Source organism: Conger conger, chromosome 9 (genome assembly GCF_963514075.1).
Source record: "Conger conger chromosome 9, fConCon1.1, whole genome shotgun sequence".
Classification (NCBI taxonomy): domain Eukaryota; kingdom Metazoa; phylum Chordata; class Actinopteri; order Anguilliformes; family Congridae; genus Conger; species Conger conger.
Window position 1 is genome coordinate 46,378,039 of NC_083768.1, and position 16,893 is coordinate 46,394,931.

Consider the following 16,893-nt stretch of genomic DNA (forward strand, 5'->3'; position numbering starts at 1 on the left):
CTTTAAAACTACTGCACTAAGCAGTACAATAACAATAAAAACAATGTCAATAATAATATCCAAATAATTCTTGTTCTGTTCTGCTGAAGATCAGTTCCTTGGCAGACAAGCAGATTGTTGTTTCGTTTACTTCTTTTCGTGGCCTGAGCCAAGGTTGAAGGATCCAGGGAGTATTTCTGCTCGCTGTAGCATACACAACAAAAGCAACCACTCGTCTTTGGCCAGGTAGGGTTTCTTTTTCACAAGATCAACCTGATTCTCTTGCTATTCAAACACTGTCTTAACACTTGTGAGACGTTGGTTGGTTTCCAGAAAATCAGGCCTATTTTACGTCGCTGTTTTTGAACGGCAGTTTGTGCCCTCCCGTGGGAAGCCTAATGTCCTTCCATTAGATTTGTTCTGACGCCAACTCTGTTTGAAAATAAGGATTTGATAGACCAGGTAATTATCATACCTACATTAAAGCAATTACAACAGCGTGCCTGTGAAGTAATTGTGAAATCAAAAGCACCCTACAAAATAAATAAGTATATTGCCTTTTTTGCTCAATTATCTTGGCTCCAATACGTGCCTCCAATTAGGTTATGCAATATTCTACAATGAATACCAATCACATACATAGACACGCATGCAAACAACTTTTGAAGATTAAATGCGGCTGTGAAGTAGCTCACCATTTTGAAAGAAAGGCCAAAGTATACAGAATTGAAAATGCAAACTATTTTTAGTGTACAGATCTGGAGGCCAGGTGGCCTGAGGACTGAAACCAGCTCCTGTGTAAGGTCTGTGTCAGACCCCAGCTCGCTCACCTCCTGACCACACCAAGTCAGGGAATGGCCTGTGTATTAGCCATGCCACCCAGGCAGCAAGCTCAACCCTGTCACCCCAACCCCCCACCAAACCACCACTACACTCCAAAGGATGGTCGACCACACAGAAATACACAGATCTACACAAAGCCAAAAAATTATCCTTCAATGTAAATATGAAGGGCCAGACTACAGTCTGGCAAACTGTAATAACTGTTCAAACTAGGTAGAGTGTGTGTTACACACCATATTATTTCTGCATGGAAAATTGAGAAGAAAAAAATCTGTTTTCTTTCACAGGGGTAAGATATTTCATTTCGATTGATTCGTTTCATTAATTACTTTTCAACACTTGCAGAAAGGTAATATCGTGTAGTAAGGCATACATCCACACTACTGTACTCTAGGTTCTGTGGGCTGCAGTGTCTTTAGTATTTTCTCCCATAAGTATACTGCATATGGACCTTCAGGATTTTTTGTCTAGACATACAGTGGGGTCCAAAAGTCTGAGACCACCAGTGAACATTATTTTCTAATTTAATACAAACTTTTCAATTACAATTTATATGATCAGCATAACAGCAGCAATTTGAGTGAAAAGTTGAATCTTTGAAAAATGTACATGAATTTCTTAATATTTGATTTGTGCCCCTTTTGCTTTGACCATGAGCTGGCAAGGACTCCACAAATTTGTAAAAAACCTCATCATCCATATTATCTCATAATTATTTGACAATGTTCCAAAGAGCATCTTGTGCTGTTGCTGAATACATTTGTCAGTCTTCAAGTGTCCCCATAAATATTCAATGGGGTTGAGGTCAGGTGACTGTGGATTGTGGACAACAATCCTTCTCTTCTTTGGTCTTCAAGTAGTTCTTGTAAAGCTTTGAAGTAATTTTAATTATTTTTGTCATTACATGAAAAAAACCCCCAGATATTCAATGTGGTCAATATGTCTATGATACTTATAATAATAAGCAGCGTTTTTGTCCGATTAATTTTTTTATTAATTGTGCATGAGGCGCCAATTCCACAACAGAGGTGGAGTATCTCCAAATCCAATCCTGGTTCTGAAGAGCTACAGGGTCTGCTGGTTTTTGTTTTCACCTTAAAATCAGCACCCTGTTGAGATCCAGGTAACCAGGTGAGGTGAGTTAAGTGTGTAATCAACCGCTCTAATTGATTAATTAAGTGCAGAGTAACAATGAAAACCAGCAGACCCTATAGCAACAAAAGGTTTATTGAAAACTTTATAGATCCCTGTTAATGTGCCTAACAGGATCTAGGCACGCAGGCTACAGTGCATCGTGGCTGTGCATCGTATGTTCAGAGAGTTCAATACATGAATTAATGTTTATGTTTGTGGATAAATAGCAGATATCCCAAAATTATTTCTGGGAGACCAACTGGGGTGATTCCCCTGCACTTTGCGGTATGTCAGTTACCAAAGTTTTCTCAATTCCCGACTGGATCATCCAAGTTTCTAAGCTCCACTTCTGCTTGTGGTCGAGAATGCTGATTTCAGGGAGATTTCTGACCTCTTGTGGGTATCAGAGAGCTCATGCCAAATCCTGGGAGTCTGAAATAGTGTTGGATATTCTGAAGTTTCTTTGTGAAGTCAAAATCGTTAATGGGACTGTTCAATACCCCTATACAGTACGTGTATGTGGCTGACAGAACTCTTCAGTAAAGATTTAGTTTAAATGTGGCAAGATTGAGAAACTGCACTGCACTGTACCATATTGATTTCCATGACCATACTGTGAGTAAATACCATAGGATATTCATATGATTCTTTGTGGCTAAGTTTAAATAAACTAGGATTGATTTAGGAAAAGCTTTTTATGTATATTCATGGATGTTTTGCTTAACTGAACACTGCAGTTTCCTGAACAGCCGCCATTCCCGTGTGGTTGGGATAAATTAGGTTCTACTGTACACACAAATTTCCCCACATCCCATTGGCTGGCAAGCCAAGTACATCTGGATTTAAAGTTTTTAAACAAAGGTGTTGCTATGGCTTCAAAGAAGAGATCAACACTGCTATAAACCTTTGAAACATAATAGTCTCTTTTATCAAAGTAGACGCCTTCCTTTGCCAGAAGTGGGGAATTCAAAGTCACTGAGGTACAAAAAAATCATGGACAGGGGAGAAATGAGAAAGGCAGTAGAAGATGAGTTACCAGCCAACTCAATATGGTTCATCTGACTGGTGCCACAAGTTTTTCCTGGCACCAATCAGATCTCACAAACTGTACTTTCTTGTTTCAGGTGGTCCAGAGGTAGAGCATCTGGTGTCAAGATGATGCAGTCAGATCCAGTTCCACAATACTGAGTACATAACTCAGTATAACTTACAATATAGGCCCCAGAGGAGCTGGTCAGAAAAAGAAGCTGCTCAACGCTGTCCCTTCAGGTTGAAAAGGGTAGTGCATTCTCACACCGTTGGGGAAACATCACACACTACGGTATATTATGCTTTATAAACTTGTTTTGTAATGTTTTTCATGGCTGTGGAATAAGCATACTTCTGTACACAGCCACATATGGTACAGAATATTCACAATAAACTTGTGCTGCCAGGAGCAAGGGGTGCATAGAGATTTTTCTGTAAACACGTGGGTATGCATAAAAGTATTCGCATTTCTACAATCATTCAATGTCACAGCCACTTCTCTGACATAAATTTTTGAAAGTGGGACCTTACAAGCTTGAGAAAAAGGCTTCAGGTAAAAAGCATGGAAGAGGCACCAATTCATCACAGCCAATCTTACACAGATGGAGATACAGTGCCTGGCAAAAGTGATGAGACCCCTTGAGAGATATCAAAATTAGATTGGAAAAATATGTGCAAGTATCATTTGCAATCAGTGTTTTTACTGTAAACTCACATGCTCTAACAATTCATTGTCAAAGCCAAAAGTAGTTTATCAGCAGATATTAAAAGATGAAATTTACTCTATGTAGAAGTTGCCCATTCTATTTTTCAGATTAGCTGCAGTTTTATTCAGGTTGGTTAAATGATGCTTGTTGGATCATAATTTTCCAATAGTACCACAGACTCTCAGAGAGATTGAGAGCAGAACTGAAGGACATTCACCAAATTGTTGCTTTGGCCTTCTCCCAAGCTTCAGTTTCTCTGGTCGACTGAATCAGGTTCTCTTGCAGTATTTCCTTGTATTTTGCTCCATCCATTACTCCTTTAATTGAACAAGATTTAACAAGAAGTGGCAAAGGTACATGCCCGGGACCTAGAAGGTTGGTGGTTCAAGCCACGGTGTAGCCATGATAGGAATCGCACAGCTGTTGAGCTCTTGCACAAGGCCCTTAACCCCGGGTTAAGGGCATTGTCCCCTGCTTAATCTAATTGACTGTAAGTCACTTTGGATAAAAGGGTCAGCTGAATAACAAATTCATTTAATTTAACAAGATGACCAGTAGCTGCTGGTGAAAAAGCATTCCCACAGCATGATGCCATCACCACTACACTTCACTTTAAGACAGCTGTTCCCTGATGGATGAGAAGTATTAGGTTTGAGGCAGTTATAGCACTTTCAATTTTGGCCAGAATGCTCTATCTTGTGTCATTTGATCTCCGAACCTTAGCTCCGTCACTCTCGTGCTTTCTGGAGATGATTCTTCTTGAGCAATGGCTTCTTTCTCGTCACCCGCCCATAGAAACCAGCTTTATTCAGAGCTCTTGATATTGTTGACTGGTACGCATTTAGAGCACTTTCAGCCACTGAACATTGTAGCTACTTCAAAGGGATTGCTGGCCTCACTGGCTTCTCTCACAAGGTTCCTTCGTGGATACAGAGTTCTGAGGGCTGGCCTTTTGTAGGCATTGCCGAGGAGGTGTGATGCAGTTTCAACCTTTTTAATATTGATCCAACTGTGTTCACTGGAATATCTAAATTGTTCGATACCCTTTTCCTAATATATGCTTTTGTATTACTTTACCATAATATACACTCTATGGAACTTGATAGATGTTATTTAGACTTCATTTTCAGACCTTTCCTCACAGCAAGACCAAGGATGTTCAACAGGGTTTTCATCAAGAAACTTACTTAACAGGTGTAGGTCAACAATAAAGCAATTGTATCCTTCGGTTTAAACTTTGACCTTCCTGGACACAGAGGCTGAATACCCTTTTGACACTATACTTAATTTTTTTTGCTGAAAACAACATATTTAGTTTTCTTTATGTCTTAGAAATATATTTCCTGACAAATAAGCAATGTTACCCTAAAACATTTTTTTTGAGTTTTAAATAAACGCAGAACAACGTTTCAGGGCATAATTTGTAATTCAGTAAAATATGAGAATTGGTCAAGGGTCTGAATATTTTGCATAACACGGTGTACGTCCTCCAGCATGTTCAATGCAGTCGCGGGTTGGCATCTTTATTTTGTCTCCGGGCCCTGTGTGTACTAGCATTACTTCCAGACCGTGGTCATGCCTTGCACTGTGCATACATTACAGTACCTGGCGCACCTTGTACACCTTTACAAAGCAGTCCCTGAACTAACGAACAACAGGAACAAACACTTCCTTGACGAAAGTTCATAAAAGGTTCTTCATATTTCATTGTTTGGCCATTTTCTTAGCCTCAATCTCATTTAATTTCAAAGCCACTCTGTACTTTTTTTTTAAAGCAATAAATAAATAAATGAAGGGTTCTTGATAACCTTCCCTTTTACTCAGATTAATTTTATTGATTTCATGTCTCCAGCTTTTATGATGGCTAATTTCTTGCTGAAGACACAAACTATGATCAGACAGGACCACATACTGTACATCTGTAGAGAGAGAGAGAGAGAGAGCGAGAGAGCGAGAGAGAGAGAGAGAGAGAGGGAGAGGGAGAGGGAGAGGGAAAGAGAGAGAGAGAGAGAGAGAGAGAGAGCACCTGCCCCAACCTCAACTTCCCACTAGGGATGGCATCATATTCAATATACGGTAACTATACTGCATTTCGCTGTAAAAAAAACATTTAACAGTTATTTATAACTGTCATTACTGAAAGGAAAGTTTCAGATATGGTTAATTTAATTATTCAAAGAAAATGAATCGAAAGCACTGGTGGACATTTAATTGTGTATTAACAACTAACATTTAAGTCTGTTTGTCTGTTGCCATTTTAAACATGCTGGCATGCTGTTTTGGAAGAGAAAGGAAAATGGCGACTTCACAGGAGGTTTTGCCTTTCACCGAAAACATCTCTGTATAAGGATGGATTACTCCGGCGAGCAATGCTTACATTTAGCAAGCAAACAGGATAATTACATTTTTTCAGTAGACAAAAATGAGAATGGACATCCAAGAACAGTGACAGACTTATAAATGAAAGTAAATGCAGATATTAGCAGTGCAAGGTGAAATTATTAAGATTAAATAGATATGTACTTTATCGAACACCATGTCAACTTCTTATGAGACTGCCTTTGTGTTTAGACTGCTGTCTGATGACCATTATTATTTTGCACTCGTTAAGATAGTCAAATATCCACCACTTTCTAGGAGCTTATAATTCTTGGATCCTTTGGATGCCCTTTTCACCCACTGTTTTACACGTGGTTATATATTGTGCATTACTTAGTTCAAACCAGGCCAAACATTTATATTAATCTCTGAATAAACTCCCACATTTTTTATTAGTTTAAAAGCAAGCAAAAATGCTGCATGTTAATTTATTTTAGATTATTATTTTTATTCTAGTTATCGGAATGGCCAAAATGTTACATTTTTAGACATGTTGAACAATGAAAAATAAGAAATTGGCACCAACAGCGTGAATCCATAGACCCAACCTGTCTTGTGTCAACCGTCCAGGCTAATGGCAATGCTGGTGTGGGGAATGATTTCTTGGCACACTTGGGGCCCGTTAATACCAATCAATCATCGCTTGAATGCCAGAGCCTATTTGAGTATTGTTGCTGGCCATGGTGCATCCCTTCACGGCCACAATGTATGGAATTGTATAACCTATTTTTGGGGGAAATACGTAAGACTTTGGTTGATTCCACTGAAGCATTAACAAATTGCACTACTACGCATTTTGTAAAATAAAGCTTTTTTTTTTTTGCATATTTATCAAGGCTGCCAATAATTATAGATCCCACTACTCAATGTTTTAACACTGTTTAAAGACTGTCCTAATCATGAACATTTTGGCCATGATAATCATACTATGAAATTTTAGCCTTGGAATATACCTACTCCACACACCTGCCCACCCAACCCCACCCTCAGAAATAGCCTCCTACCGAGTGTAGCTTCTGATACAGGCCACAGGCGTTGCATACATATCCACCATTGGCATTCTTCCTCCAGAGAGAAGTCTTAGTGGTCAGGCAGTTGGCACAAAACACTCCTGAACCTCGCCGTCTCTGAAACAAGTGGGGAAACAAGGAACAGATCAGAGATGTGCCACGTGTTCGGGATCTAGCACCTCAGGAAAAATCAACAGCAGGTCCCATTGATCGAGGACGGCAAAACTAGCAGTATCAGTGCACGCTGAAAAATAAGGCCAGTTTCAGTTGATTAATAGATCCTAGCTGATTTCAATTAACTTCAGAGAGATGAATGAGCCTTGATGTGCACATCCACTTTTCAAAATGAATTGTCAATACATCAGCAACAAGTACCCTGCCCTTTTGAGGCAGTTGACAGAGAAATGCATAGTCCACAAAAATTCAGATACATATGCACTGCCCTTCATTTTAACTAATGTGCAAGGTTCAATTTCTGTACATTTATCATTTTTTTCATATTTTCATGTTACATTTCACAATGATGATGAACCATATTCATCCTGGTGTGACTTACCACCTCCCTCCCCCCTTCTTTTGGGTGTTACCTTTCTTGAGTGACATAAAAGTGGATCTATTAATCCTTCTTTGAAATTACCAACATGATGTGCCATAAAACATTTGGTGTTCTTGAATTTACACAATTTATTTAACTGTAGATGTCTGTGCGGTAACCTGTTCACCATGCCAGAAAAATACAATGCATATAATTGCACTCTGATACATTTAGAATGGAAAGCTTTCTTTAGACATAATTTTGGCTTGGAGGCCAAAGCAGTTTCTTGGCAGGGACGGGGCATTTGATTCATCTGGTGTTTCACAACGTATCAGTAAAAGGTTCTGGTGAGCAGCCAGTTCCCTATAGGGTAATTCTTCCATCCAGATGCAAGTACTATCACGGCCCCTCGTCAGTTAAACTAATTATGATCCTGGCTTTGCTGATGCCTGCTCACTAACATTTAACATCAGCCATGAATCATTGATACAAGTAAAATGAAAGAAATGAAAAGAAATGAGAGCTGGTAGCCTGTGCAGCCACAAAAATCCAAAATGATGGCAGCGATTTAATAAGATTGGAGAGATGTATTCAGTGAGGCATCAGTGATCGCAAAGTTGGTCAAACAATTGCCCTCTTCAGCCAGGAACGCAATTCCGCTCTGCATAGCTGGTTGTCCAATCAATATCGGAGGTGCAAACCCTGGATCTACCTCTAAGAGCGTTCCTGTCCATTAATTTCTCCATAAATAATTATGGACTGCAAAAAAAGAGAAGACTACAACAGGATAATCTCAGGGGGTTCAGCACAAGATGCACACCAATAATAGAATGGGAAAATTAATGTTTGCAAAAAAAAAACAATGGTTGAGTCCTGGAACCTGGAAGTCTCATAGGAAGATGAGTCGAGTATTAACCCTTACCCAAGTCATGAACTGTGGAGAAAAAGTCAATTATCATGATCCATGCAGTTTGTGCTGCTGGCCTACAGGCAAGACAATGCAAATATTTGACTAACGTTAGGGTCACTTAAATTATAGTGCCTTTTATTTTTGGTTATATTCATTTAGCTAGCTAGCTAACATTAGCTAGTCATAAGACAACGTAATTGATAACGTTAGTTAGTTTGCTTTCATAAGGACGTTATAGTGGTGCTTTTATTTTAACTGGGCTAGCTAGCTAGCAAAAATTATTATTGGATATGTCAGTGTCCTTACCTTAGCTATCGATAGTTATACTAAGCTAGCTAGATTGTGAAAATTCAGTCTCCCGAGATGGGTGCGTATCATGGAGATAGCTATGGTAACAAACAACAATGTGTGAAAAATGGGGGCATGGTCTGTCAATCATAGCTAAATTGACAGTTCTGATTACCACACCCAGACAATCTGTGTGAACTTTTATAGCGGGAAATTTAAGCTTAGAAAAATGCTTTTTAAAATACATTTAAATGACTGAATAATACAAAAAATAATGCACGTTTGTTTTGTTGATGCCGAAAGACACCTGGCAAGTGTCATATTCATCCACCATTTTAATCCTTAAAGACTATTTTAATTTGTCCAAGTACTTATGGTCCCCTAAAATGGGGATGGGGAGGACTAAGCAAGTATGAAAATGGTGTAATTCCTGCATGGATCATCCAATATTGACACAAATACCTTGGCATTAGAGTTGTGCCCCAAATGCTTACAGACCACACTGTGCATTTATATTGCTACTCATTTTCACAAAAATGAATACATTTTAGAAAGGATTCACAGTTTAGTGCTTCCCAACGCTCTCTGGTAAGGATGACAGATATAAATTGTGTGATTGATGTAGTTTTTCCTATCCTGTTCTAGAATTACAACCAAAGCACGTCCATCACCATGGAATGGAAGCAGCACTCTGACTTCGACAGACCAGAGGTAAATGATTAACACATGTTCCTTGCTTTTTTTTCATCAATGGCAGACACACTGTCATAAGCACTTGTACAGAACATAGGAACGTACATACAGCTTGGCATTTATAGACTGACCATAACACATACAGTTCAGTCCTTAAGTATTGGGACAATTTATGTCCTTTTGGCTTTGTACACAAGCACATTGGATCTGAAACGAAACAATATGAGGTTAAAGTAAGGTTGAAAATGTAATCCCTTTTCATATACACTCAGTGAGCACTTTATTAGACTTATTTTTTAGACTTTTTGGTCTTCTGCAGCTGTAGCCTATCCTCTTAGAGGTTTAATGCGTTGCATGTTCAGAGATGCTCTCCTGCATACCACTGTTGTAATGTGTGGTTATTTGCGTTACTGTCACCTTCCTGTCATATTGACCAGTCTGGCCCTTCTCCTCTGACCTCTCTCATTAACAATGGGTTTTTGCCCTCAGAACTGCTGCTCATGGATGTTTTTTGTGTTTCACACCATTCTCTGCAAACTCTAGAGACTGTTGTGTGTCAAGCAATTTCTGAGATACGCGAACCACCCTGCCTAGCACCAACAATCATTCCACGGTCAATAGATCATATTTCTTCCCTATTCTGAGATTTGGTCTGAAAAACAGCACCTTGACAACATACTTTTATGCATTTAGATGCTGCCACATGATTGGCTGGTTAAATATTTTAATTAACCAGCTGGTTTACAGGTCTACCCAATAAGGTGCTCACTGACTGCAAGTCCCTCCATTTTCGGGGACCAAAGGTAATTTTAGTCCCCTAAACTGTATGAAAAGGGATGTTATTTCTAAACAGATATGCAAATACCCTCAAATTAAAGGTGAAAGTCTGGACGTGAACCTCATATTCATTATTTTGGTAAAATCTAATGAGCTGTGAGAACAGAGCCAAAAGAACAGTATTTGTCCAAATACTTATTGACTGCATTATATATATGTCATGTTTCTATAGTCCCCCTTATAGGTGAAAATATGACCTTTGCAGATATTAATATATGCATACTTATTCCGTGCTGTTAATCCTAATGAATGAAAAGGTATATGAAACTGACAAGTTCAACTGGTCAAACAATCCAATGACAACCATCAACAAATACACAAACCTGACACTGTTAAAGGAGATACTTAATTTAATTGATTTTCTTTCTTAGCAGTATTGTAAGCAGAGCAATACATGTCTTAAGTAACAGAACATAGGTGTAGCATAGATGGACTATAATTAATATAATGTGTCTGGAACAGCAGTCTTGAAGACACAATTAATAAAAACCCAACAGCAAATATTCACTCAATCAAGAAGCAGCAAGCAGGAAAAATAGACAATTATTCTACATTGAATACAGGTGGCCAGGAATTACAGGTCAGGGGAACACAATAAAATAATATATTTGCAACCTTTCTGCCCCACCAGACAATCGTTTTCTGTCTAATGCTGCATCAGGTGGGGGGGGTGGTGGTTACGATCGGATGTTATGATAATCAAATTATTCTTGCATTAAAGTCAAAGGCCCAAGAGTAGAATTTGCTCATAAAATACGGTTCAGTGCTATATCCACAGTAAAACTGCAGCATGTTCATCATTAGCAGTCTGCCTATTTTATAATAGAAATATGATACAGTAAAATGGTAGCTCTATATTTCAGCTGTGTGTGAGCAAGAGCATGTGTGTGAGCATGTTTACAAACATGGAGGAGGGGGGGGGGGGGGGGGGGGGGGTTCGGGGCTTCTGGGAGCAGTATTTCTTCACGCTGGTTCAAGTGTCAATTGCACAGGAAGGCACAAAAATAGCGTGCCCCTGTCAAAAATCTCACGTTCCCTGACTTCCTTTTCAATTATCAAATGGTCTGCTTGGCCATCTGTGAAAACAAATATGTACCTTACCTTGCCAGGCTCAGTTCCATTAGAAGGGAATAGAAGGAGGAGGAGGAGGGGGGGGGGGGGGGTTGGCTGGCTGCAGCTGCTCCCAGAAAGAAAATGGCAGAGAAAGTTCCGGGCTCTCTTTGTTTTCCCTAAGTGTGTGGTGATTATTCTCACATGCCATGTGCGTGTCAGGCTGCAGAATGATGTATCACCTTTGCTGAAGTACAGGGCTACTGCAAGAGTGGGTCCTGCTCGATTCTTGACCTGATTCAGTTAATCACTGTATCTCATCTGCGTTCTGCTTGTGCTATCTAATATCCATCACCATCCCTCGCTTCGTACAACGCATTGTCCTTAACACTTCGCAACCCGGCACTGCTACACTCGTGCCCACTGGCTTGGTCATGCCACCATGGTTGTATTTGCAATGCAAAAGATAAACACTCATATAACAGGCCGTCAGTTGTTGAAGAGACTGTTCATGATAAACACATTTTTTTTTGTGTGTGTGTCATATTTAACTATTTACATGGAATTACTGTCATCTAGATGCTTACTATAGACTGCAGATATGCACGCTTTTTCCATGGCAGGGAATAATGTTTATGGTCCACACTGCCCAAAGCACTTGTGGGGGTTAGAGTTCATGCATAATTTGTTTATGATTGATGATTAGTGACACTATGGTAGCTATGGTACCAAGGGCAGAATCTCTGGGGGGGTACAGGGGTGCCACTTCAATAATTATAACTGGGCAGTACAACCATCCAAATAGAATGTTACGATTAATAATTGCTGTTATAAATTATCCGTAAATCCGTTTTCACATTTTAACGCCCATTAGTGAGGAAACCAAAAAAAAAAACTTTGCTCTCCAACCCCCACATTCTCAAACTTGATTGAACGTACGAGTACAAAGGTTTCAATTGTAGCGGTCATCGTTGCTAGTGAAGGGAGAGAGTTGACATGAATAATGGAGCACCTTTGAATGTATGCAGTTCGTCATCTGATGAGTTGTTCTAATGAATGTGATATAGTTATGATGAGGACAACTTTCACTCTAGGGGTTTGTAATGTGTATGAAGTAGACAAGTGACTATTTATTTATTAGACTTAGCCAGTAGTACACAGTCAACAGGCAGCATTAATAATTTAGAATCAAGCTGTGTTGATACCATAGACTGCAAAAAAAAAAAAAGTATATTTTCTTTCAACTTCTTAAATTACAGCTAGAGCATTAGCAAGGGGATATTCAATAGTGTTATTTTTTTTAACAGGATTATAAATATTAGATCTTCTAATCCAAATCCAGCAATTAGTGTTACTGATTGGACAGACGGTCTTCACATAACTCCCAGGTAAAGGGAGGGTGGAAAACCAGGTATTAGTGATTGCAAAACTGTAATGCTACTTCAGATAATTAATTGTATCTAGGCAATGACTCAAATATCCAAGACTGAATTTTCTGGAGATGGTGTTGACATTATAACTTTAGTGAAAATATAATCCATTAAAATGTTATTTTTGCAAATCAGATTTTAAGAGTATAATCATACAATAGTAATAAAATGTATTTAAGATCTACAGTAATTGAGACAGTGCAAGTCATGGAGTCACACAAATTAGTGCAAACTTTGTAAGCCTATTCACATTCATTAACAAATTGAGAGAATTTCAGTTCCAGCGGTTTCTTACAAGGCCATACCAGCATGCCAAATCCCATTAAAATCCATGGGGATGTGGACCAAAAGTGAGTTGAACAGAGATGGAGTGATCCATGGATATGCATGTGATGTGTCTTTTTTCTTTATCAATATGACTGCTGGTCTAACAACAACAATGTTGACCAAAACAAAAGAGCATTAACTTAAATCAAAATTGGTTTTATGAATATTAATTGATTTATTGATGTATTGATTGAATTAATTTGATCAATTAAAATAGAATATACTGTACATACAGCATACATCCATCAGGAGAAAATATGTTTTTCCATTTTAATTTTAGTCTCTCGGCTTTGCTCACATGCGACAGCATCTGTTAATACAGTGTACTCAAATATTACATATTATGCTCCCGAAAATAAAAATAACTCAATAGCCAACAGAAGCGAATGCTTATTTTCATATTTTCATTAATGAGTCACAACAAGCTAATACACCATATTCATTAGGTAAGCAGATAATAAACCCAATTATTTAAAGAAGCAAATGCAGCAAGTGAGAGGAATGTGTCCAATGGCCTACCATTGATCAGAAGATAATTGCTGCTGAACAGGAAATCCTGCCCAAGTCCAGCTGCTCAACCTAAAGATGGAGGAAGTAAGTTTGCTAGACATCTAGATCCATTTCTCATGGATTCTCATGGGCATGGCAGCCATGGGCACTACGGCATTATGGTTTAAAGGACACCTATAAGCTTGTTGTCTGTAGATTAGAGATAATATGCAATTACTCAGTACTTGCAGTGTAATTCCAATACGTTTTAGGGGGTCGAAAAGACAAGCATTATTTTACAAATGGTAAATACTGAACCAAACAATTTCCTGCTGTTTAATATTTTTACAGAAAACACACAACAAAAACTTTAAGGGGGGTGCTTTTCAGTAATCATGGCTGCAACTGCTACCTCACAAAATCCTCCAGCCTAAAACTGCCCACAAGAGTTGTACTGTCATTCATGCATGAAAAAGAAACATGGAAAACAAGCGCAATGGCAATCTAATGGTACAGACCATCAAGAACAGCATTATGAAGTATTACAAATAAATGTATAATAAACCATGAAATTCTTGCCATAATTGTGGTTAACATGAAACGGGAAATGGCCAGAGTATAAAATTAATACATATAAACAAAGCCATTGAAATGAAATTACACTTAATTCACTTAAGCAGTCTGCAGGAGCTTTTACGTTAAATAAACAATTATTTAATCAGCAACAGGCAAATTAAGTGAACTTCTCTTGACAATTTCAATTTCATGAATCTTGCATCAACATTTTAGGTTCAGGCACAGGAATCTTACAGCCCGTTGAAAACATCTGGAAGCAATTCTGGACATATCCAACCATCAAGTTCTATCTTGCGAGGTTACCAGTTTACTCAAATCCAATGTCTCTCACTAAATCGCTGCCCTAATTGTATAATTTGGTTTGAGGGGTTGAAGTTATTCGTTCAATAATTATTTTCTTGTGTGTCTGAAAAGCAAACTCCAGAGGTCACCACACACGATCGAAAGAGAACATCTAGCAACCTACCTCATTTGCTGTCTGTAATTTGTTCAAAGCTCGTTTTGTGTCTGGGGCACACTACTAAGACACACAGAATGTTATACATCCCGAGGTTCAAGCAAGTTCATTTCCAGAGCATCTGATATGAAATTTTCAGATGGATACCTTTTATCCAGGCTTAACGTAGAAGGCTAAAGCTGGTCAGACTTCCCATAAGCTTCATCTTGTGATGTCTGCATGAGTTTAACATAGACATTGCCTCTCTCTATATGAAATAAATATCATCTTCATCTTTGTATGACTAAGATGACTTTCTCTTTCTATATCTTGTCTTCATAATGGATCGGTTCTGCGAGAACTGAAACAAATATTGTGGGTGAGACAAATATTACAGTTGGAGTCCTCACAACTGGCGTGCGCTCTAATTTGGAATAGTTTCCCGGACATGTACATTTGCACTTGACCAGCTAAATTATTAGTGGACAGAAAATGAAAGCACCCCCCTTCAATGTTTTTACATCTTGTTGTGCCACAGTTCATGGATTAAAATGGGACTTTGTTCTGACCCGAAGCATACAACACACCATATGAATGAAATGGAGTCATTTTAATTTTCACAGAAGAGAGCATTTACTGAACAAAACTTTGAATGAAAATTTGGGGTATAATCATTTATAAAGTGTAACTAAAGGCACGTGGATTCTAATTTTGAAGATTAATTTGCTAGGAACAATCCCTGTATATTGCACATTGGGTTGCTATCTTACTATACTTCCAAATGAATCAAAGAGCACAGAAGGGCTGTCATTTCAAATGACAAGCTTCTGAATGTATCAGTGATGTGTGCACAGTCAGAATACACACAGCAGAGGCTTTCCCTACGGTATGTAGTTTCAGCAGTTTCAACCGAGAACACAGTCTTTTTATCCCATACCAAAATTACCTTTCCGTAGAATCAAGTTTGTCCTGCACCTGTTATCCTTGACTTCCCAGCGATAACCAGTTTGCCATTTCTGACAGCTACTGAGTGCGCCGCACCTTTGAAAGCATGTCCCTGTGTCACATTTCCCAACTGACCACTGTCTGGGTGACAAAAACGCAGTACACCCTGATCCATAGTGCCGGCATTCGGTGGTGACATCTCTGACGTCTTTCCCCAGGTTAAAAATATAGCCTATCCCAAGAGCCTTCAAAGTAGCACATCCAGTAGTACCTGTGCTTAGAGCAGTGATATGGCCCCTGGCTTGGATTGATTACAGACATGCAAGCACTGACTGTCAAAGAGGGCCCCTCGAGGCCATGCCATTGACTGTAGCATATCGCTGGGAAGGGTTATGCTACAGCACTCCAACTCCGGTCAATTGACCACCTGTGATCTGTTATGCCGGCTGCAGTAATGAACAGGATAGGAGGTAGAACCACAACAGATTTTTTTCATGTGCAACTGGATGCAACTGAGCATACAAATTTAAGAGGAATATACACTCAGTGAGCACTTTATTAGGTAGACCTGAACACCACCTTGTTAATGCAAATATTTAGCCAATTCAGCCAATCATGTCGCAGAAAATAAATGCATAAAATGCATGTCTATAGTATCACTTTGTGTGACACTTAACGCCATTAACTTATTTTAGCAAGCTAGGCTGTCTTGTGTAGTTTAGCTTCAGACTCTCAATCTATGGTTTATATACCTACCCTAAATAAAACCACAAATACAACAAGTAATGTTACACTGCTTTGCTGAAACAGAAGCTGTTACCATAGCGATGTGCCATAGGCCCATTGTATTCCAAACAAGGGCTAAACTATAAACCTAGCTAATCTTCTCAGTAATAAGCTACGGAAACCGACCGTGTCCGTGTGAATTCATAGGCTAAGTGACTTCTTTTACTTTGAAATAATGGGATGATTCCATAATTTTACAGGATGGTTGGCACTAAACACTAAATCACACTGTGATTAGCTGCTCATTCATGGACAACAAGCTGACAATGCTGGAGTTGGCAGTGGTTCCAACATTATTGAAGTGTTGAAATTATGATATTGCAACAGGTGCCTTGCTAACCATTTTAAAGAAAAAAGAAGATCTGTCCTTTGTTGATGCACATTAATTTAGAACCGTGAGTAAGCTGCTTTCAACGGCCGTACCGATGGGAAAGTAACGCATCCCTCCCAGCCCATCAGAATTAAGTATTTAACCAAGCCGTTGTATAAAATGGAATAGCAATGGCTGGT

At 38.9% G+C, this 16,893-nt stretch overlaps 1 protein-coding gene across 1 annotated transcript in view; it reads right to left on the bottom strand.

Annotated features, from left to right (window-relative positions):
- The window catches only part of trps1 (trichorhinophalangeal syndrome I), a 147,131-nt gene that overhangs the window by 11,335 nt on the left and 118,903 nt on the right, over positions 1-16,893 (bottom strand). Inside the window, exon 5 of the mRNA XM_061256028.1 lies at positions 7,076-7,198. Within this exon, the coding sequence (XP_061112012.1) occupies positions 7,076-7,198 (123 nt within the window). The remainder of the gene's footprint in view (positions 1-7,075; positions 7,199-16,893) is intronic.